At 40.0% G+C, this 23,682-nt stretch overlaps 1 protein-coding gene and 1 non-coding gene across 13 annotated transcripts in view; both read left to right on the top strand.

The window, feature by feature from the left end:
- The window catches only part of magi1b (membrane associated guanylate kinase, WW and PDZ domain containing 1b), a 510,580-nt gene that overhangs the window by 446,467 nt on the left and 40,431 nt on the right, over positions 1-23,682 (top strand). For 8 of the 12 annotated variants that reach the window (XM_041191208.1, XM_041191204.1, XM_041191214.1 and 5 more), the window contains 6 exons: positions 521-549; positions 1,403-1,619; positions 5,547-5,638; positions 7,871-8,063; positions 11,428-11,718; positions 13,634-13,834. In XM_041191208.1, the coding sequence (XP_041047142.1) occupies positions 521-549; positions 1,403-1,619; positions 5,547-5,638; positions 7,871-8,063; positions 11,428-11,718; positions 13,634-13,834 (1,023 nt within the window). The remainder of the gene's footprint in view (positions 1-520; positions 550-1,402; positions 1,620-5,546; positions 5,639-7,870; positions 8,064-11,427; positions 11,719-13,633; positions 13,835-23,682) is intronic. The other 4 variants (XM_041191217.1, XM_041191205.1, XM_041191207.1 and 1 more) reach the window with 3 other exon arrangements.
- On the top strand, positions 16,159-16,277 carry LOC121280593. Its single transcript, XR_005943647.1, has one exon. It is a non-coding gene; the product is annotated as a 5S ribosomal RNA (ribosomal RNA).

The following is a 23,682-nucleotide window of genomic DNA, read 5'->3' as shown; positions in this document are numbered from 1 at the left end:
GTCACATCCGTGCTATCAAATTCACAAGGTGTGGTGATGGCATGTGTATCCATAAGTCCATGAATGATGGTCTGCTTGCACAAATTTGTGAATGAAGAATAGTTTGAAACTGTATAAGTAGGGAGACAAATAAGAGGAATTTGAATTTCTACTGTTTGAATGGGAAATTTAAGATTCCTTTTATTTTATTTTGCTTTTACTTTTTCCCATTAATAGAGCTGTAGAAAGTTTTCTGCTTCTGCTGCAGAATTTGGTTTCCTAGGTCATGCAGGCTGGTTTAGACTGTTAGCCTCAGGGCTGCTGATTCACGAGTCAGCATAACCGCTGCACCTAGGATTCATTGTGCTATAAGCTGATCTGATCTGACTCTGAACACGACGGCTGACACAGAATTTATCATGGTTCAAGAGCTATATGCTCACACCACAGATTTAGAGGATTTCCTGTATTTATTTATTTTTTAAAGGTTGTGTTATTGCAGTGATCCTGAATGTATATTCTTATTTTTGCTATTTCACAGGATTGCCTCCTAAGAAAAGCCCAAAGTCGGTAAGTTTAGTACAAAGCATGTTGTCTCCCCTTTTAGATCTGTGTATTTAATGGCATGTTTGTGGTGTGTGTAATGTGTTGCTCTCCCTCATTCATTCTTCTGATTATGAAGTTTCCCTGTATATTATTGAGCTGTGTGCAGCTTATGAACATGCTCTCTTTGGCTGAAATGACTGATCAGACTGTACCATAGGGTAGATTGTGGAAGCTGAGACGGATGCACAGTAAATCTTGTGTTTTCTCATCTCAAGTTTGTGTGTTTCCCCCTCTTGACCATGAAGAAATTCCTAAAATAGATAATTAATGCACTTCTAATGGTTGCAAGGCAACGCTGATTAAAGTCACATTTAAGTAACTTCAGGCCCACTCTATTGTCAGATTGTATTAGACCCATGAAGAGGAAACGTGGTTGCATTCACTATCAAATCATAGAAATGTCAGTCTTCATGTGCTTCTTTGTCAGTTTCAAATAAATTTACCCTTTGGCAGAATGTATCTGTGTGTATAGAATATGTTCACTTGCAGTGTGCTTTGTAATTTTTTATTTTATGGATATCTAAGCTTTCTCTTTGAATAAAGCAAACTCCTATTGTGTATTTTTGAATCTAATATAAAATCCAATACTTGTCCTGCAATAGTTGGAAATATATGAAGGCGTCCTAATAAACAGAATTCTCAAATCTCCCTATTCAATGTGGTGTACCGCTTTTAATGATGGGCTGCTATATAGTACCCAGCTGCAGTAAACAACTGAACTTTGAGGAGCGACTTTTTTCAAAATGGGAGCATTGTATTGATCGCAAGCACACACTGAAAAGCTGGAGTGACCTTCTGTTCTCTTGAATAATTGCAGCAGGCACTGGAAAGGAAGGACAGTCAGAACAGCTCCCAGCACAGTGTCTCCAGCCAGCGGAGCACACACACCGCTTCACCAGTCCTGGGTGCCCCTGGGCTTTCGGACTACCCTTCGACCGAGGCACCAGCACTGGACCAAACAGATAGTTCTGTGCAAAGGAAGCCAGATCCTTTCAAAATTTGGGCTCAGTCGAGAAGCATGTATGAAAGTAGACGTAAGTACAATGAGAAATTTAAAGCCTGTATTCTTTCATCAGAAATGCAATTTTAATAAGTATACAAAATAAAATTGACATTGTGTCCTCCTGATATATGTACTTTGCAATTCAGTATTAGTTTTTATTTGATTAATTGAGTTCAGTGGCATAACTAAGAGTCACAATGCCGCAGGCTGTCACTGAACATAAAGAAAATGTGTCTCTGCACCTCAGCAATAAACTATTTAGTATTTTTATGATGACCACTTATTCAAAAATATAATCATTTTACTCTGAGGTAAACAGAAGTGGACTCCACTGATAACATTGCCAATGTTACTGACGATCCAGTGTATAACTTTCCTGAGATATTGTCTTTAACGCTAAAGCTTTAGTTGCAACCATTTCTGTGGACATAGTTATTCTGTCAAAGTGCAGCTCAAAAAATTGAGAGCTGTAGGATAAAACTATTTAAAAGTAGCTGGTTGTGACAGATCAGTGCCAGTGAGAATAGTTACCATTTTCAATCTCACCTCAATTTAAAAATCGACAGCATTTCCCTTCAGTTTCAACTACCTGCATTAACAGTCTGGGCAAAGAGTTCGAAATAGATCTAGGATTGAAATAGGCCTGAGGACTATAGTGGCATATTGTAAACAGGATGTTATGACAAACTATTTCAATATAATATCGTATATGATTTGCATTCTGGGATACAAACTATATTGTGAACAACTGCTCCATGCAGTTTGGCTAAATGGTTTCCATTTTTTAAGTGCATCTAGTCATTGGAACCATTTTACGTTATTATTTTGCCAAATAAATATAGCAAATCATAATATAAACAGAAAATTGCATAAAATTTACAGGCAATTCAGCCCACCAGTGTTTTATACCCCACTTAAGGCTCCTCCCAACTTATATCATCTAATCCGATCAACATATTCTTCTAAAATGCAGCAGTGTTTTGTAGAATGCAATATTTATGTAACGTGTGAACCCAGTGTCACAACATTCATGATGTTATCACTCACATATTGTTTAGTCAATCCTGCTTTATCGCACAAATGATTAATTCCTGACCTCTCCCTGTACAGCCTCCATTTATAGATTTAAAACCCATCTTTTTACCCTGATTGCTATACTTTGTGCTAAATGCAGCCAAATGAGCAGGAAAACCACTGGTGGGATGTTAGTATCCTTCACCTCTGAAACAGCTGTGCAGGAGCAGCTTGAGGAAGATTTTCCTGTGGTGAGTGACATTTCATGGTGCAGTGCACTAGTGTTCTCACACAGCCATAACATCCAGAAACATTTATTGATATTACAGTGTTATTAGCATTTTAATTTTTAAGCTGCATTCTACTTATGTCACAAAATACTAAATCCAGTGCATTGGGTACACATTTCAGGAATTGAGAAGAAAGGCTTAATGTGCTGAGGGATCAAACTTTTATGTGGCAATATTGGGTAAAACCCTAAGATTTATTTAACTCCAGTAGGAATCTCAATATCAGTATGCAATTCATGGAGATCTAGCCTGTATTTGCGATGCTGTGGATCACAGCATGCTACTTTGGTTGTTAACACTTTCTCGTCTCCCATTGCAAAGGAGGACTTTTGTACATTTGTTGTAATTGTTCAAAGTACAGATGGAGCAAATGGGAATCTGCTGAGAGAACAGGAGCACACTGGAGCTCCCAGCAGAGTCATTTGCTACAGGAAGACTAAAGCCGTGGTCTGTCTCGCAAAATGCAAATGGTAACAAAATCCTACAAGGTGGATGTGCACTTGTGTCCAAAAAATTTATTATACCTTTCAACTAACTGAGTTTTAATCATTATAGCATTGTTAATGAAGAATTGATAATTATAAATCCAAGACTTTTAACACCTGTACTACAAGAAATAACAATGATAATTGAAATAGTGATATAAAAAATGCATTTAGATTTTTATGTTGTTAGTTGCTTCAGTTAACACATTAGCACCCAAAAAATACTCTTGATAGTTTCATTTGGCAAATGATTTATAATCCTGCTACACTGATCATTTCCTGCAGGGAAGCTACTAGCAAATCACAGATGCGAATGTACTTCTTAATGGCCAGTGACACCACACAGAAATAATTAAAGTAGAGTTGAGGAGAAACACAGCCAGATAAATAAACCAAAGGCACACAAGGGGTGGCAAAATACCGAGATTCACTCATTCTGTTTCTTCGTGGGCAGTGAAGTTCAGCATTCATTTTGGGAATTTTAAGCATGAGGCATGGTTCTTTCTCCTACTGTTTGTATAATAAAAGAAAAATCTTGTTTTGTATTTAGACTCCTTTTTTTTCTCTTATTCTCCTACTATTCCTATGTCCTGGCATCCATCGAACACTTCTCTTATTCTTGAGATGTCTTTAATTTTCTTCCTATTGAATTATATTCTTTCTCTACTTGCTTTTCCTTGCTTGTATTTTATGCATAATTCTCATGTATTTACTTTAATGTACTTTATCCCACTATTTGGTCCATTTCATGATATTACATTGGAAATTGTGTATTTGTAGACCACAGTTATTATCTCAGGATCTTCCTTCCATGAAAGTTGTTAAATGTTTTCTCTTCAATTTGCCTGTAGTGATGGGAGAAGCTGATAGGGGTGAAGGAAAAAAAACACTAGAGATGGAGGAAGCTGAGAGGAAAAGGATAGGATATGAGGACAGAGTAACTCATAGTGGTGTTGACTACCACAGAGGTTGGATATCTTCTAATACTTACTAACACTGACAGTCAGTACGCTGTTTAGCATTAGGAGACATCACCGCCAAGCCTGATCCTGCCCTTGTTCAGCATTCAAATATGCAAACCTCCTATCAGAGGTCAGTGGATAATAGTTCAGACACGGGCTCTTGTTGAATTTTGTTTGCCTTCCCTCACCTTCAAGGCACTGAGGTCCAATGCAGTCCTCCCAGCTTTAAGTTAGCACAGGCTAGAGACCAAACCTGGGACCATTTTGATTTAAATGGCTCAGCGACGTGGTAGTGCATTAACTTCTGATGCCATCCAGGAAACTCTTTTTGGATAAATTTCAATTACTTAAAGCATTTTCATATAAGACCAGTTTAATTTAGCCACTGGTGTCTCCTTTTTTGCTTTTGCATTCACCCTGTTGACAAGTTAATTGTGAACTGTAGTACCAGACTTTGATGAGTAATGGAGATGGTTAAGTACATCATAAAAGATTGCTGATGTAGTAATTGTACATAGGATATTTTCTGGAGCAAGTTGACAGATAAATGATTAAAGTACAGCTGATAATCAGCACCAAACACGAGGGCACTGCATTATTAAAATATGGTGTCCCAACAATGCAGACATGAATACCTGTGTTTTTGACCAATTGGGTTGCTGATTTCACTCAACTTTTAATGAGCTGAAAATCTAATTGAATGCACAGTAGAACTATGTGAGGGCTGACAATATAACTGACTTCACCATCTATATTAGTCAAATGCTTAAGAAGCTACTATTCAAGCAGATTATAATCCGATTGATGTAATTGTAACAGTCGGCACCTTCCATTTACCACAAAAAAAAGGTGAGCTCCAACCAAAATGTGTGGGATTTATTGCCAGCAGTGCCCTTATTGAGTTTCTATTTTGCAGCCAACTTGGAGACATTGTCATGATTCACAATCTGACTGTAGCAGTAAATTGCAACACTAAAACCACAGTCTGTGATTTAGATCTAAAATCAATTGGGGATGGTGACACCGATTCTAACAGTGGAAGCCTTTAATTTGATAGTGCCATTTGCTGAACCATTCTAAAGCTCATAAAACTGTCAGAGCTGCAAACAAAATACTATCTCTGTCCAGTTGTTAATGGATACCAATTGACCTTCATTATGTTTTCACACATGTATGATGTTATGACATCTATATGCTTTTCCCACAGTTCCGGATTATCAAGAACAAGATATTTTCCTCTGGAGAAAAGAAACTGGATTTGGGTTTAGGATACTTGGTGGAAATGAGCCAGGGGAACCGGTGAGCAATTAAAAATGGTTCACTATTGCTGGATATTTTATTTGTGATGCTGCATTTGGGGAATTAAGATTTATCCTTTTCCCACATTGAGGCAGTACTTTCCCATTTTAAAATGACACGAGTAATATATGAGTAATTAATGGTTGCATACTAGATTTTAAGACTGGTTTGGTAGATTCAGCATTGTTTGAGACATGGGCCGAACACATGGAGCTAATCAGTTCTTGCATTACACAGAATAATGCACATCAGTTTTACAGTTTTAATGGAGAACCTCACCTTACAGAAATACATTGAATATAATATGCTCTTTCCTTACTTTCAGATGATAACAAAAGAGGTTAACTAGTTTTCTTTGTTCTTAATAACACTGTCTTGAATGCCAAGCCTGCTTGAAGTCATTGGTGCTGCTCCAGTAGCATCAGGAACATTTCGACTAACTTAGCAAAAGTTGTGTTTTATATTGAATTTATTCTCTTTCTTGCTTAGAAATGCAGATGTGAGCTCAATTTTACCGCATGTAAATTAGTTCTAACTGCTGTATAACCCTACACATTGAAACAATACAATTTATTGCTTTAAGTGCAGTGGTTTTGGTTAATAGTGAGTTACTACATTATTTATAAAGTCTGATGGTTATTGCAAATCGAGCTAAACTGAGGAGAGTGAGAAACATCTGCCTGTGTTAAAATTTCTTCCATAAATTTCAGAACAAATGAATGATAAACTTAACTTTGCTCTTACTACGTTCTGAATATTTTAGGACCTTTTTCATAAATTCAAGTCTTGAAATCTCATCTTTTCACAAAGTTTGGATTTCATTGCTTTACACATTTGACTGTAGCCAGCCAGGTTTCCGTTACCTTGGGAAGAAGGCAGGTACCTTCACAGCACTCCTTGTGGGCAAGAGAAAGATGAGTGCTTCCTCCTGGCTCCCTCAGCTCCCCCTCCATCAGAACTCTCTTTCCAAGGCAAACAGCTGCCGCATTGCCCCCACCTTCACCCCAGCAGTCAGGAATCAGATCCCACTGGGATCAGTTCCCCCCACCCCCACCCCTCGCACCATCTTCATCCCCTACCACCGGGTTCGGGGATCAGGCTTCAATCAGGTGGGGAACTGTACCAGCAACATCTGTTGCACGGTTTGGTGTTAAACCTCCACAGCACGATGTCTGGGTTTCCTGCATGCTACCCACCCCCCTCCCCTGCTTTCAGCACAACAGCAAGCAAAAATAACCCCTTTGGAATGCAAAAGATTTTCAGCATCAATTAAATCAGGATTTAGAATTTTAAATCCTTAAAAGTTCTCTAAGTTTAGAATTGTGTTAAATTTGTAGCCTTGGCAGTTTGAAGGTTATCAGTATTTTGAGAAGCTGAACAAAGATCCCCTGCTGTGTAGAGTTTCCAAATTGTGCATCAGTGCATCTGTTGTTTCATTAAAAATTCCTTGTTGAGGGTTTGAGGGACTCATTTTCACTTTTCAGTGCATAAACATGTAGACTGTGATTACACGTTGTCTTCTCACTAAAGTTTGTATAATTGCTGTAGCTAACAGAAAAAATGCTAAATGTTTTAAATGATCATTTTGATGAATTGAGATTTGCATGCTATTAAAGTAACTGGTTGAATTCCTGAAAGATTCTGAATAATTTCCTATTTTAATTTCCCACAAAAAGCCCAGTTCACGTGCTTTACCGTACTTATCGAGCTGTTTAGAGAGAAAAGTTGCTGTGCTTCTTCCAGATATGAACAAGCATTCCCTGAAAACTGCACTTTTTTTGTATTTTGTCAAACATATTCCAATAAAAGCAGTGAGTCAATGGCAAAGTTTTATTTTGTTAAACAGTAAAGAAACAGTATTTGCCCCTGGTTAAGACTGGCATGCCTGATTAGCCCAGAATGCCCAGTCTTCAGTGTGCACCATTGTTGGTTTGGTTATGGATGTCTGCCGGATGTATGTCTTCTATGTGTTCTGTTTAATACAACTCATAATATCTCAATTTTAAAATTGTTGCCGTCTGTTAATGGGCTATTGCTAGACATACATTGGGCTTTTATTTTCAATTTTTTCTCCTGGTACATTTAGTAGTGAAAAATGGGAATTCATTATGCTGCACTTAATTGAACATTGTGGGAGCAAAGCATTATGACCGACCTCGAACCATTTTTAGTGCAAAGATAATGAATGATACTGTGAGATTCATCAACCTTTCTGACTCCTTTTTGGTATAGATCTACATAGGTCATATTGTGCCTATGGGTGCTGCTGATGCAGACGGACGGCTGCGCTCGGGCGATGAGCTGATATGTGTGGATGGCACAGCTGTAGTTGGAAAGTCCCACCAACTTGTGGTTCAGTTAATGCAACAAGCGGCCAAACAGGGCCACGTTAATCTTACTGTGAGACGTAAAGTCATTTATTCAGGTTAGTAACCTGTCAGCGTGTGACTGAAAACAAAATGTATTGCCTTGCTCTTGCAAGAAAGGTGTTGCTCCCTGGAATACAAAGATTTTCATAAGACTGCAATTAACAATAGATTACTGGATTTTGTACAAAACATAACATTGCAGAAGCAACATCATTTTGTTCTATTTTTAAATTGTCTGTAAAATAAGTTGCTTATTAAATTACAAACGCACTCTTCCTACTTTAGATAAATACTTGAAAAGGAATCTAGTTCGCTCCCATCAGGTCACTATAACTATTATTGTTTCCTTTAAGTTCTGTAAAATTTTAAGGTCTTCTGATGCTGACATCCTGATACAATCTGCTAATGGTTGTGAAATCACTGGCTCATATAGGTTGACAGGCTTTCTCTCCAATCATAGTTTTTCTATAATCTGTGCACTTGTAAAACCTTTTTCCTCCCTGAGTGCATATCTACTGGATGAGACAAATGCTTTTATTGTCTGCACTGTACAGCTTAGGGACAACAAGCAACCTGCTTCATCTTGGAGTAAATGTAGGACCTGGATTGAGACTTCTAGATGATTCACTCAGCAGTGACTCATCCTGCAGCATTCATTCAAAAATGGTTTTAGTATCAGTTTATGTTAGTGTTAATGATAAAACCTGTGGAACAGCTCTGACCAAGGGGAATTCTATAGGTTCTTGGAAATTCCTGGGAGGTAGGATATAGAGTGTTGCTAGCCTTCTCTTTGAATCCCTACACTTCATATGCTGAACTATGGAAGCTTTGAAGAAAGAGGTTACAAACTCCACTGTCTGGTGTGTGCCAGAAAGTCTCAACGAGGCTGTCATAGCTATGAAAACAACAGGGTTTTTTTGAAAGCATGGAATTTATAATTTTCCAGTGTGTCTTAAGCTTTTTAATCCTGTGGGTTTACCAGCACATGTGTTTTGACATTGTGGGACTTTTTGCAATTCTTTCTCAGTTGAGGGTGCCTTTGATATGCTCAAAATTATCACTTTTCAAATTATAGACTGTGTTCTCCTGTGACTTCGGCAAACGTGCAGCAGGAAGTGGGGATGTGTTTGAGGTCCTTTGGGAATGGAGCACACTCACAGGGAAGTTGGCTTTTGGAATGTGGCCAGCTGTTGGAGGACGTGCTAAATTTGTGCAGAGTAGAATGGTTTCTTTGGAGTAGGTTGAATTCGTCATCCTCCTATTCTATTCACGGCATACACAAGAGTACAGGATGCAGTTCACCAGAGATTTGCCTGTTTTTGGAAATGGAGTTGTTTACTATGAACATGCATTAGCACATTGGGAAAAAAGCCATACTCTGCAATGGTCATCGCTAATGAAGTAGAAAGCCCATTTTGCTAACATGTTAAATGTGTCATTTCCATTCCCATTTATTTATTAAACCTCATCATCTCAGTATGTGCACATATACTAATATCTATCTGAAAGTTTATAGCAATTTGGAAGCCCTCTATATTTATAAGGGTGTATTATGCCTTCTTGTACCTTATTATTCATGGATGAGTTTGGATGATAGTTGTTTGTGGTCAGGATATTTGATCATAAGTAATATCACAACTACACCTGATGTTCTCATCTATCAATTTTTAGCAACTTCTCCAGGTTTGCAACCTTGGTGTCCTATTTGACCCTGAGCTGAGATTCCAATCCCATATTTTCTGCATCACCAATGCTACCTCCTTCCATCTTTTTAATATTGCTCAACTGCTTTCCTGCCTCAGTGCAACCATGGCTGAAACCCACATCCATACTTTTGGTTTCTTTGGACTCAACTGTTCTTCTGGCTGGTATCTCATCTTTCACCCTCCGTAAGCTTCAACTCCTCCGACTCTGCTGTCTGGATCCGAACTCACATCAAAACCCATTCACCCATCATCCCTTTGCTTGCTATGCTACGTTGGCTCCCAGTCCGGCACTGCCTGTAAGTTAGAATTCTCATCCTTATGTCCAAATCTGTTTGTGGCCTCATTCTTCCCTACCCTTGTAATGTCCTTCAACTCTACAATCCCCCAAGACCTCTGTGTCCTTCCAGTTCTGGCCTTTTGTATTATTCCTCGTTTCCTTTGCTTCTTCATTGGTGGCTGTGACTTCAGGAACTGTATTTCAATCTTCATGGGGTGGGTGAAGGCAGGCACGGACACTTTGTAAATAGCACTCCAGAATGGCATGTCAGTCTTCTGACACCTCTGTGATGCGCTGGAATTTTTAAAGGGAGGATGGATGGAGGAAGCCAGCAACCCATCTGCCTCCAATTAATTTGCTGTTAAGCTCATTGACGAGCTTGTTAACTAGCTAGAGAGGGGCAGAAACAAATTTTCAAAGGAAAGAAAGATTCTTTCCCTGTCCAGAAGCAAACCCCTCATTGGGGAACAGCCTAGCTTTTAAGTACAGGTTTCAATGAGCATCACCAGCTCTCAATTCACTCTGAAGCTTGTCCTGGTTTACTCTTAAAGGGACCTGCATTTCCAACATTGTCATCTCTCACTCCTCCTTTAAGGTGCTGCTTAAAACCTAATTCTTTGACCAAGCTTTTAGTCACCTTTCCTCATACCCAGTTAGGTAACTTGGTCCCAAATTTTGTCTGATAACCCTTCTGGAACCTTAGCATATTTCCCTATGATAAAAGCAATATGTAAGTATAAGTTGTTGTTGATTGTTTCCGGGACTGGGAATCCAGGTTGATTTTTGTTTTGCTAATCCAAGAGTCAGAGGCTAATCGGAATGCCTCCATTTACTTTCTGGTTGAGGCTAGCTTACTTACCACAGGTTGGGAATCCTCACTGAATGAATTCATTAAGCTTTCAGGGAAACTGCAGGCTGGTTGCTGGCCATGAAAGGTCAAATTGTATTGTGTTTAATCCCTTCGCTAATAAAATGAAGAGCAATTCTGTTATTGCCAGCAACTTTGTTTTTATTTAAATGTGAACTATTTTTTCATTCTTCTGACAATTTCTGGAATATGGTTCAGCAAGTAATGCAACCCTTCCGAGGTGTAATTCAGAGTGAACTTGGACAGTAAGTAGCAGCAGGTTGAGTAACTGTGTGAGGCATCACATCGTAAACAAATCAAGTCTTTAACCAAGTTTTGCAGATAGGATTTTCCAATAGGGTTGACTGGATACAAATGAGAATTGGGAAGCCTGAGCTGATTTTCAGCACTCCCCTCCCCCTTCTCTGTTGTAACTGATTCTCACAGTTCAACTACTGCCCCAGCTAATGTTAGCTAAGGATGGATCAGTCTATCTTTTCTTTGTCTAACTCTTTCAACTTTACTGAGTTTTCAAAAGTCATTTGATATGCAGTTTAAAAACTGCCCTTGTTTCACCCCTCTTAATCCAGCAGCTGTTCCAAAGCCTGAAACTGAAGTCCCTGCCTCTCCAGTCTCATCGCATCACAGCAGCAACCAAGCAGTTTCTCTGACTGAAGAAAAGCGCACCCCACAAGGCAGTCAGAACTCTTTGAACACGGTGAGCTCTGGCAGTGGCAGTGCCGGTGGTGGTGGCACTGGCGGTGTTGGTGGTGGAGGGGGTGTGCAGCCATATGATGTGGAGATACGGCGTGGAGAAAATGAAGGATTTGGTTTTGTTATTGTCTCATCAGTCAGTCGACCAGAAGCGGGCACCACATTTGGTAAGTTATATTTTGGAAAACACATTTGGATACAAAAGCAAAATAACAGATTTTAAGAAGCAAAAATGATACAGTGTACATATTTTCCGGTGAACAAAACTATTAGAGGTCTCATATTTCTCTGAACTAGTACTTGTATGTGCCTATTTGGTGAACCTACTCCCATGTGATTTTTCATCCAATCATTCAAATGAGCTGTGTATGCATAGAAATAGTTTAATGGCAGTCCATTTTTTAATGATTTGTCTCCTGTATTAAAATCAACAGGTAATTGAAAGTATTTTATGTGTCCTATTTGAGGAAATGCTAAACCCAACTTGTTTCCAAACAATAGATTAATTATATCTATAGAGTAACTTGGTATTGTATAGGATAACATGATTGTGTGTGGATTTACTATGGTCGTTGGACTTTCCTAAAACCCTGCATGAAATGTCTGCTTTCTGCTTTGCCTTGCTACTTGTGTGGTTCATCTTAACTGGGCAATCCTTTGGGTTACAATAAATGTGCTTCCTTTGCTAATGATTAAATGTAACTGATTCAAGCCTGGCTTTTAATTTTTTTTAAGTTTGAGGTTACATAAGAATCTACACAGTTGACTTGCTGTTACATTCTGCAGCTCACAGTTCTTAATAGTGACCCCTCCCCCCACCCCGAGTATCAAAGCTGTAGCATAGAAACTAACGTCTTGGTTCCAAAAGGCTCTCACTGGGTTTGAGGTTTGCTTGCCTTTCTGCAATGAGAAAGAACAGAACATTGGCAAAATGCTAAATTTAAACACAACTCCACACAATAGAACTCCTAAACTTGGCCCAATCAATACAGGAAGCAAACACCAGAAACTCGGATGCTAACCGCAATCAGTGTTGATTTGCATTTGGATGTTACATGAGAATTTTGACATCCTGAAGGAATGAGGCCATACCAAGGTTTCTGCTTTGACCTTTGGAGGTTTAACAATACCTCACCCCAAGTTGGTCGTGTTTTCATGTGCAATGCATGCTGATACACAGTTAGTTCCTTGTTATGTTAATTAATCTGAATGAAAGCATAGATGTCTGAATATACACAGTTAAAAATCTACATTTCATCATTCATAGGACCTTTTTTTTTAATACATTCATGCGATGTGGATGTCACTGGCTAGGCCAGCATTTATTGCCCATCCCTGATTGCCCTTGAAGCTTTCATTTAAGGCTTCAAATTTTCACAGGGTATAAAGGTACAGAAATCAAATTTCCACATTCCCTGTTAAAGACAAGTATTTTTTATATTTGTGAAGAGCATTTCAGCTTATATAAATATTTTGTTAACTAAATTAAAGGTCCTGGAAAATTTCACAAAATATATATTTCTGATTGTCCTTTTCTGCCCACTCATAACGTGGAACATACACATTGACGTGCATGAAAATTTTGATTTTCGTTTTAACGTTTTGAAATCTGGAATGATTAACTGTTGCTGAGATAATAGATCTCAGTTGAGTGCCTGCTTCATGCAGCAAATGTTGCCAATTTCAGTTGGCATTTGCTTGCTAGATTCCTGTCCCAAGTCTCCATTGGTGTTTTGCAGTTTAATTATTTTGTTCAAGAAAGAAATAGACCATGGACTGAACTGGTGGGAACTGCATGCACCCTCTGAAGACCCCATGATACTTGTTGGATATTATATTTGACTATTGGCAGCTAAAAATATTTTGAAAGAGCTAAAGGGGAGCTGCACATTACCACTTCACAGCTGCATTAAGTAGAACTGATTGCCAATGTTTTGATCATCAACCATGGGATGTAATGCATTCCATCATTAATTTTGCTTGGTGGCACAGTGAATTAACCCCTGACCTTCTGTCTCCCTGTCCTCCTCTCCTAATGGTTCACCTTTACCACCCTCCCAATTAAAACTTGTACAAAACCAGGCAATGCATGTGTAGCCATGCCTCACAAAATAGGTCGGATAATCGAAGGAAGCCCTGCAGACCGTTGTGGCCAGCTTAAAGTTGGAGACCGTATTTTGGCCGTTAATGGATGTTCGATTACCAACAAGTCCCACTCAGATATTGTCAACTTGATCAAGGAGGCTGGAAATACTGTAACCTTGCGCATCATTCCTGGTGACGGTGAGTTCACAACCCTCCCACTTTTAGAGACAAGATAAGTAACAGCACTTCAGCTGCATGTTGCCAATGGCTATTATTACTTAAATAATCCTCTTGCTTTAATTTGTGTTGTGTCTTTATTTTCATGATTTACTTAGCTTTGTTGCATTGAAATTGTTGATTTTTAGAATATGAGGGAGAAGTCCCATAAGTTCTGGCCACATGAATTTTGTGCTATACATTTGTGAACAATTTAACACTCTCAGCATGGAGTTTTGTGTGACTGGTGAGCCCACAGTCAACCTGGGCCTGGGGGTCCATGCATCTGTTTTGTGGTTTGCGTAATTTTCTGCCCATAGTTTCCTACGTGAACTTCTATTGTCATACCTTGTAAAGTTTTTCTAATTATTCGATGCCCAAGGCCACTACTTTTCAGTCAATTTACTTTTTATTATATGGGATATGAAGAACTTTAAGGATGTTTTTTGGGTCTCATTCGCTGGTTGAGATAATTTACAATTCAACCCAATAGTTTGTCGTGGGTGAACAAGTCAAATTTTGTTTTTATTATGTGGCTGTACAGAATTTTTACTGGTGCACTTGAAAAGGATATGGATTTTTTTTTCTTTAAATAGAAACTGCACAATCAGATGCCTTTATCATGTCAGTCCAGAATAAACACAGGAATATATCGGTAACCAACAGTGCAACATAATCATTCAGCGAAACATATTTTATTCCTGGTTAGGTAAAAATTCATATTGTTAAGCTGAATTGCTCTCAACTTTTCATCAGAATTAAGAATTAAAAGTAAATTATTTATAATAACTTAAAAGTAGTATTTAACAAAGTAATTAGGTACACAGGAATTTTTAGTGTATGTGAAGCTATATTTTTGATGCATGTGAAATGACAACAATGAAGAAATAATTCTCTTTGAACTTTTTAACAATAGTAGTTTTGTGGAATATATTACCTTATATCTGCTTGGATATATTCCATTTAAAGACTCAGCGAGAAGGATACACCATCCATAGCTAACTAAGGGAGTTCAGGATGGTATCAAATTAAAAGCAAAGGTGTACAGTGCTGCGAAGATTAGTGGTAGACTTGAAGATTAGGAACATTTTAGAAGCCAACAAAGTGTGATGATAAAAAATAAAGAAGAAGAAATTAGAATATGAGAGTAAACCAACAAGAAATATAAAAAACAGTAAGACCTTCTACAAGTGTGTAAAAAAGGAAGTAAATAACTAAAGTATACATTGTTCCCTCAGAAGATGAGACTGGGGAATTAATAAAGGGAAACACCGAAATGACAGAGGATTTGAACAAGTATTTTGTATCTGCCTTCATAGTAGGTGATACAAGAAGCAACCCAATAATAAAAGAAGAGGAAGAGCTGATCATATGTTATGACATGGCAGATGATGTGTGCCAGGCAGGTCAAAACCACGAAGAAAACTTGATCATGCTGTCACAACTGTTTGCAATTTGTATTTTCTTTTGAGATGCGTGCATTGAATTCAGAAATAATAAGACTACTGTGTCTTCAGAGGTTGTTAGAAAATGAAATTAAACATTTATTAACAAAAGAAAAGATTTCAAGCACATACATAGGTCTACAAATTACTATCATGATAACTCCTAAGACCCCGAATTAATGTAGCTCCCAGTTAAACCTCCGTTAAGGCAACAATAAAAACAAATGGATTTAAACAGACCCAGGCAAAGTTAAACAATACCCTGGACAGTCACATTCAACATGAGTTATCTCCGCTTCGGTTCCTGTACCCAGCAACTTGATGCATAGAGGCTGGAGGCTTTCCACGCTTGTGTTAGATCTTAGAATGCCTTCCCCTCTTACACATAGTCCCATCTCCTTTCTACATGTTTCTCCCTTTTTAATGCAAATTCCATTGTTCCAATATGTCTTTGCGAATTTACTTTTCTTTAACAGCACTGCAGGTGTACCAGCACCACATGGACTACAGCAGTTCAAGAAGGCAGCTCACCACCCATTCTCATGGGCAACCAAGGATGTGCATCAAATGCTGGTCCAGCCAGCAAAGCCCACATTCCGTGAATGAATTAAAAAAAACATACTATATATCGTTCATAGTACTAATTTTATCAGTAACCTTTGGGAAAAACAAACACAATTTTTGGATCAGCTTCTTCTGGCTAAGTGTAACATCTTATCATCTCTTTGATTAGCTACTCTAATTTATCTAAAAATGCTAATTTTCCTTAGCATTTCAAACCTAGCATCTTGTTGATAACCTCCAGACCAGCTGTCTCCAATTCAATTAAATCCCCCCCACATGCACATACACACAGAGAGCGCCTACGGCCATACTAGTCTGAAAACGCCCGATCTCGTCTGATCTCGGAAGCTAAGCAGACTCAGGCCTGGTTAGTACTTGGATGGGAGACCGCCTGAGAATACCAGGTGCAGTAGGCTTGAGTTCTGGTATGATAGCCAAGTGGTTATGGTACTGGGCTTGTAACCCCAAGATCAAGAGTTCAAATCTTACACTGGCAAACTATGAAACAATGTAACTTCATCTGAAACAGATGGAAACGTGTTTGTACTCAAAAGAGTTACACACAGAGAGCAGAATATTTTGCTTGTCGGGCGGGCGGACCCGACCCAATCTCTGGCAGGCGGGGAGCCGATCCTCGCCAGAGAAGGGGGCCGCACTGCCATTTTATGTGGGCGGGCCAATTAAGGCCTGCCCAGCGTGACATCCTGCGGGAAGTGCAATGCACTTCCTGTGCGGGTGGGGGGGGGGATGGGGGGGGGGGGATTCCCCAAAAGCATGAGTGCACACTTTCACGCATGCGCACAAAAGAGTGCACATCTCCCTGAGGCTAAGTGCTGCTTCAGGGAGATTGCTGACACTTTGAAAAATATTAAAAATAGAAAAAAAAATTCCCTAACATGACCCCCTCATGTGACAGTGTCATAATTTATAGAAAAACTTTATTAAAATTTTTAAAACCCTGCATGAAACTTCATCCTGCCACTGGATGAGGTTTCGTGTTTTTTCTATTCCCCGCTGGGGCTCCTGGCTTGCCCACCAACCTTAAGGTTGGACAGGCAGGTCCTTTAATTTTTTAAATGATTCTGTCAATGGCCTCAGTTGGCCTTTGACAGGTCGGCGGGTGCACAGCTGATTTTGCTGCGCCCCCGCCTTCCTGAAAACTTAAATGGGGTGGGATGACATTGGGGGTTCCACCCAACATCATCCCACATCATTTTGCGCGCCGATGAGCTGGCCCCACCCCCTGCTCGCCGACGGCAAAATTCTGCCCAGAGAAACTAATCCAAACCTCACTATTAACCTACCTTTACAATAAATCACCATATTATTATGAAAATTATTATATTTTCATGACACCCCCTCCTTATTGGAAAATGAACTGTCATAATTTAAAAAGACGGCCTCATTTTCTTAACCCATCTTACACTACCTCCTATACTTATCTATATACACACACTGTTACAGTACCAGATGCATGCATTAACATAATATAATTAGATTTTCTCATCCAGCCACATGTATAATCTGTAGATTAAATGGTTGCAGTAATAAACTCCATCTGAACAGCCTTGCACTTCTGTCTTGAAATTTGTCCAGGAGCTTTAAAGGATTGTGGTCTGTATAAACAATTGTTTCTGATGAATTGTTTGCACCATAACCTCGAAATGCTGCAATGCTAACACCAGACCCAGAGTCTCCTTTTCGAATGCTCTCTCTTCCATTGCTAACTTTTCCCTCTGGAGATCAAGTTTTCGCATTTCCATTTCTTTTTGAAATAATCTCTCTTTTTTTTCTTTCTTTTTCTGCTGCCTCTAATTCCAGTGTGTTTCATCCCCAATTCCTTTTCCTTTTCGTTTGCCTCCAATTCAAGTTTTCTCAGTTCCTTTGCTTGTTCAAATTCAAGCCTCTTCATTTCCAACTGAAGTCTCACTACCTCCAGCTGTGACTCACTAGTCTCAGGTATCCCTTCCAACTTTAATGCTGTACTATCACTTTAACTATGTCTGCTTTCTTTGCCCCTACAGGTAATCTCAACTGCAACTTATCCGCCAACTCTGTTAACTTACCCTTAGATACATTTTGTAACCCAATCAGAGTTATATTTTCTATTCTCAAAAAATTTTAGCCATGGGGCAGAATTTTGCCCTTGACAGGCGGGCGGGCCCGACCGACTCGGCAGCAGGTGGGCAGCCGATCGCTGCCGCCGAAACGGGCCCCGCCGCCATTTTAAGTGGGTGGGCCAATTAAGGCCCGCTCAGTGTGTCATCCGACGGAAAGCGCAGTGCGCTTCCTGTGCAGGTGGGGAAGGATTCCCCAGCTGCCAGAATGCGCTCTTTCGCACGCATATCTCCCTGAGGCAAAGTGCTGCCTCAGGGAGATCGCTGAAACTCTGTGAAACTCTAAAAATAGAAAAATTTAAAAATCATTAACATGTCCCCCTCATGTGAAAATGTCACACGAGATGGGACATGTTAGTGAAGAACACAAACACTTTATTAAAAGTTTTTAAACCCGATATCAAACCTCATCCCGTCACTGGGCCCTGGTCGATTGGAGAGTTAATGGCCTTAACATGGCCTTTAATTAATGGCGGGCGTGTGTCCCGCTGCATAGCGCGCCCGCCGACCAAAATATCATGATGTAGCGTGCTGACGTCGGGATGTTCACGCGATGTCAGCGCGCAACATTTTAAGCACTGGCGTGCGGACTCTGCCACCTGCACACCAGCCAGAAGATTCTGCCATGGATACAGCCATCTTTGCAGTCTCATCCTTTAAAAATACCTCATGCCAACTCCTGAATTCAAAATGCCTCTCGTACATGTAACCTTAAGATTCACCAACTCCAACCCAATCAAGAAATTTAAAATATATCCCGGACAAGCCACCAACCTGTTATAACGTGGCAGATGATGTGTGCCAGGCAGCTCAAATTCACAAGGGAAATTTGATCACTCGGACACAACTGTTTTGCAATTTGTATTTTATTTCGAAATGCGTGCCTTGAATTCAGAAGCAATAAGACCACCGTGACTTCAAAGGTTTTTATAAAACTAAATGAAGCATTTATTAACAGAATAAAAGATTTCAAGCACATACATAAGGCTACAAATTACTATTATAATAACCCCTAAAAGCTCTAATTAACCTGGCTCCCAATTAAACCTCCGTTAAGGCAACAGTAAAAACAAATAGATTTAAACAGACCCAGGCAAAGCAATACAATACTCTGAACAGTCGCATTCAAAATGAGTTTTCTTAGCTTCAGTTCCTGTAGACAGCAACTTGATGCACAAGGGCTGGAGGCTTTTCACACTTGTGTTAGATCTTAGAATGCCTTCCCCCCCCTCCCCCATTACATATAGCATCACCTCCTTTATACACATATCTCCCTTTTTAATGTAAATTCCATTGTTCGAATATATCTTTGCATGTTTACTTTTCTCATAACATAAATCTTTCATACTACTAAGTTTATCAGTAACCTTTGGGAAAAATAAACACACTGTTTGGCTTAGCTTCTTCTGGCTAGGTTTTACCATCTCTTTGAAATTCAAACAACTCTAATGGATCTAAAAATGCAAATTTTCCTTACACCTCACATTCTAAAACTTCAGCCATGTTTACATATTTAGCATTTCAAACCTAGCTTCTTGTTGATAACTCAAAACCTCCAGACCAGTTACCTCCAATTCAATTAAATCCCACCCCCACCACACACACACACACACACACACGTACATGAAACTAATCCAAGCCTCACTATTAACCTACCTTTACAATAATAATATTATGAAAATTGTTATATTTTAATGGCGCATAAAATAATCACTATCACTAGAGAAAATAGTGCTAGGAAACCCAATGGAACGGAATGCTGTCAAGTCCCCCAGACCTGATGGCCTGCATCCTTGGGTCTTAAAGGAAGTGGTTGCAGAGATTGTTGATGCATTCATTGTAATCATTCAAAATTTCCTAGATTCTGGAAAGGTCGCAGCAGTTTGGAAAATCAAAAATAAAATACCTCTATTCAAACGGACAGCAGGAAACTATAGGCCAATTAACCTAACATCTGCCATTGGGAAAACACTGGAATCTATTACTAAGGAAGTAGCAGGAGGACATTTAGAAAATGATAATACAATCAAGCAGGTTCAACATAGTTTTATGGAAGGGAAATGGTGTTTGACAAATTTAATAGAGTTCTCTGAGTTTTAACAAGCACAATGGATAAAGGAGAACTCGTAGATGTAGTGTATTTGGAGTTCCAAAAAGCATTCGATAAGGTACCAAATAAAAGGTTTTTACACAAGATAACTGCTCATGGTTTTGGGGGTGATATATTAGCATGGATAGAGGCTCAGCTAACAACATGAAACAGAGTTGGGATAAATGGGTCATTTTCAGGTTGGCACAGGGGTCAGTGCTGGCGCTTTAACTATTTACAATCTGTATTAATGACTTGAATGAAGAGATTGAGTGTATTGTAGCCAAATTTACTGACGATATGAAGATAGGAAAGCAAGTTGTGAGGAGAACACAAAGGCCCACATTTTCACGGAGCTGGAAGGACTCCAGAGCCTTTTAAAATTGGCAGGCAGGACCCAATTCCAGGACTACCACTCCCATTCCCAGCACCCCCAATTTTCACTGGGGTGGGTAATGAGCCCAAAGCCTGCACTCCTGACCTGGCCAGTTTTATTGAGAGTGTAGGCATCTCCAAACCCTCACCAGCACCTCCCCACACTACTGCCCCCACCTCTTCCTCCCCCCAACCCCCCACCCAACCCTTCAATTTTCATGTAGTTTGGCCAGCTTCTCCATGTCTTATGGCTCTTGGCCCCTCAGAGGAGTTGTGAACCACAATCTGGACTCAGAAACATTTTGAAAGGTAAGTTCAAAAGATCTTAGCCATGTTCCCTTATAGCCCAAACATGCCAATACAATGCCATTCAATGTCAATTCCCTCCCCAGTCCACTCCCATGGTCCCTTTTCACCCCCATGCCAACTCATGGCCTTTCCATGCCCATCCACCCAGTATGTACTATGTACAGAACCAATGAACCCTACGGTAGCAATGGCATATGTGAAACTGTTTAGAAAAATTAAATACCCATTTATAATGCTTGAGAAAATAAACTACTGGGCTGAATCTTACGCTGATCGGGCGGGTACGTGCCCGACCCAATCGGGCGTTAAATCGCGCAAGATGATGTTGGGTGAGCATCCCAACATCATTCACGCTTGCGCAAACTTTTGGTTGGCGGCCACGCAAAAGCCAGAAGCATGGCCCCCGACAATTAAGAGGGAAATTGTCTGTCATTTTACGTAGCCTATCCAGCCTTACAGTTAGCGGATAGGCGGATCAGTCAATGGCCTTTGCATTTTTCAACAAACCTCATCCACGGCGGGATGAGATTTCCGTGATGAAATACAATATTAAATAAATTTCTGTGGACATCACCTTCATTGACTAAATTTTTCAGGTGACTTGTTCAACTTTTGAAACCTTTATTTTTGCTATTTCAGGTTTTCAGTTTCCTGAGACAGCTCTCTGCCTTCAGGGAGCTTTCTGTCAGCGCTGGCCCATGCCCGCATTGACGTCATCGCCCGCCCTCTTCCAGCCCCACCCCAGCAGCACTGAGCTTTTCGCCGCGCATTTCATGCTGGTTGGCCATGACTAACCAGCTTGAAATCTCGGTCAGCGGTCCGTTCCCTGGCCTATCCCAGGCCCACTGATTGCGCCCACCCGCTGAGCTGAAGATTCAGGCCACTCTTTCTAAACCTCTATAAAAATGTCAATCAAACAGACTATTAAAGTATCAATAACATGCATAATAATGCTTGGTTGAGGGCCCAGACGTACAACAGGATTATGAGTGGCAAGTTGCTTTACATAGTTGGAGAGAAATCTTGACTTTGCTTGATTGACATTTTTAGGTCGTTATAAGTTTTTTTTGCAATCTCTTTTGTCAATGTATCAATATTTATTTGCACAAGATTAAGAGGCGTGAAGTGCTTAAAGCTTCTGTTATTGATGCTTTAATGATCTGTTTAGACACCTTAATAAGGCTGGAGGAACAGCAGTTTTCTTTTTCCCAAAGAGTGTTTTTTTTTTAATATAGGCAGTTTCACATATATCATTGTTACTATATGGTTCATTGGCTCAACACATTGTGTATACTAGGTGAATGGGCATGGAAGAGCCATGGGAAAAATGTGAACTAGTCCACTTTGGCAAGAGGAGTAAAAAAGCAGCATATTGTTTAAATCAAGAGAGATTGCAGAATGCTGCAGTAGAGGTGAATCACAAAAAGTTAGTCTGCAGGTACAGCAAATGATTAGAAAGGCAAATGTTGTCATTTACTGTGAGGGTAATGGAATATAAAAATTGGGATGTTTTGCTACAATTGTACAGGTGTTGTGAGGCCACATCTGGTGTACTGTGTACAGTTTTGGTCTCCTTATTTAAGAAAGGATAGAAGCAGTTCAGAAAAGGTTCATTTGACTGATACCTGGAATGGGAGGGGACTATTTTATGAGGAAAGGTTGGACATGTTGGGCCTGTATCCATTGGAGTTTAGAAGAATGAGAGACGATCTTATTGAAACATTTAAGACTCTGACAAGACTTGACCGGGTGGATGCTGAAAGGATGTTCCTCCATGTGGGAGTGACTAGAACTAGGGTACACAGTTTAAGAATAAGGGGGCTCCCATTTAAGAACTCTTTCCCAGAGCACGGCAGAGGCAGTGTCAATGAATATTTTTAAGGCAAAGTTAGATAGATTCTTGATTAACGAGGAAATGGAAGGTTTTCAGGTGGAATAGGTGAAAATGTAGAGTTGGGGCCACAATTGAATCAGCCATGATCATGGTGAATGGGGGAACCAGGCTCAAGGGGCCAAATGACCTACTCATGCTCCTAATTCATATGCTTAAATGAGTTGGCAGAGGGAGTATAAGGGACCATGGGTTGGTGGGGGGGCATGAGTTGGCACTGAGTTGGCATGGAGGCTACAAGGAGCAATGGAGATGGGTGAGGATGAGAGAGGTGAGAGCTCATGGGCCTAACAGCCTTTAATACAACTGGGATGAGGTCCCAGAGAAGTCAAGGTAAGCATTTTAACCAGCCGGCCTTGGCACTTGGTCATTCTTGTGGTTACCTCCAATCTGTTACCAGGGACGGCAGGCCCAATGTCATCCCACATTTGCCCTGCTCTCCTTTTCCTGTGGAATGAAAATCCTGCCATTTTCGGGGTCTTTCTACCGGGGCAGGAGTGGTGTGCTGGTAAATCTGGGCCAAAGATTCCGCAAAAGGACGTAAGATAGGTTAAGTGAGTGGGGCGAAAATTGGAAGATGGGGTATAATGTGGAATAATGTGAACTTTTCCACTTTGGCAAGAAGAATAGAAAAGCAGAATATTATTTAAATAGAGAGAGACTGCAGAATGCTATGGTACAGGGTGACCTGGGTGTCCTCGTACATGAATTACCAAAATGTTAGCATGCAGATACAGCAAGTGATGGGAAGACAAAAGGCATGTTAGCCTTATTGCAAGAGGGATGGAGTATAAAGACAGGGAAGTCTTGCTGCCACTGTACAGGGCATTGGTGAAATTGCACCTAGAGTATTTTGTACAGTTTTGGCCTCCTTACTTAAGGAGGGATATACTTGCATTGGAGGCAGTTCAGAAAACATTCACTAGGCTGATTGATGTGATAAGGGGATTGTCTTATGAGCAGGTTGAACCTATACTCATTGGAGTTTAGAAGACCGAGAGGCGATATTATTGAAACATGAATTAGAAGTGGGCTTTACC

The sequence above is a fragment of the Carcharodon carcharias genome, chromosome 7, assembly GCF_017639515.1.
Source record: "Carcharodon carcharias isolate sCarCar2 chromosome 7, sCarCar2.pri, whole genome shotgun sequence".
Taxonomy (NCBI): Eukaryota; Metazoa; Chordata; class Chondrichthyes; order Lamniformes; family Lamnidae; genus Carcharodon; species Carcharodon carcharias.
This window is presented reverse-complemented; position numbering and strand designations above follow the sequence as displayed.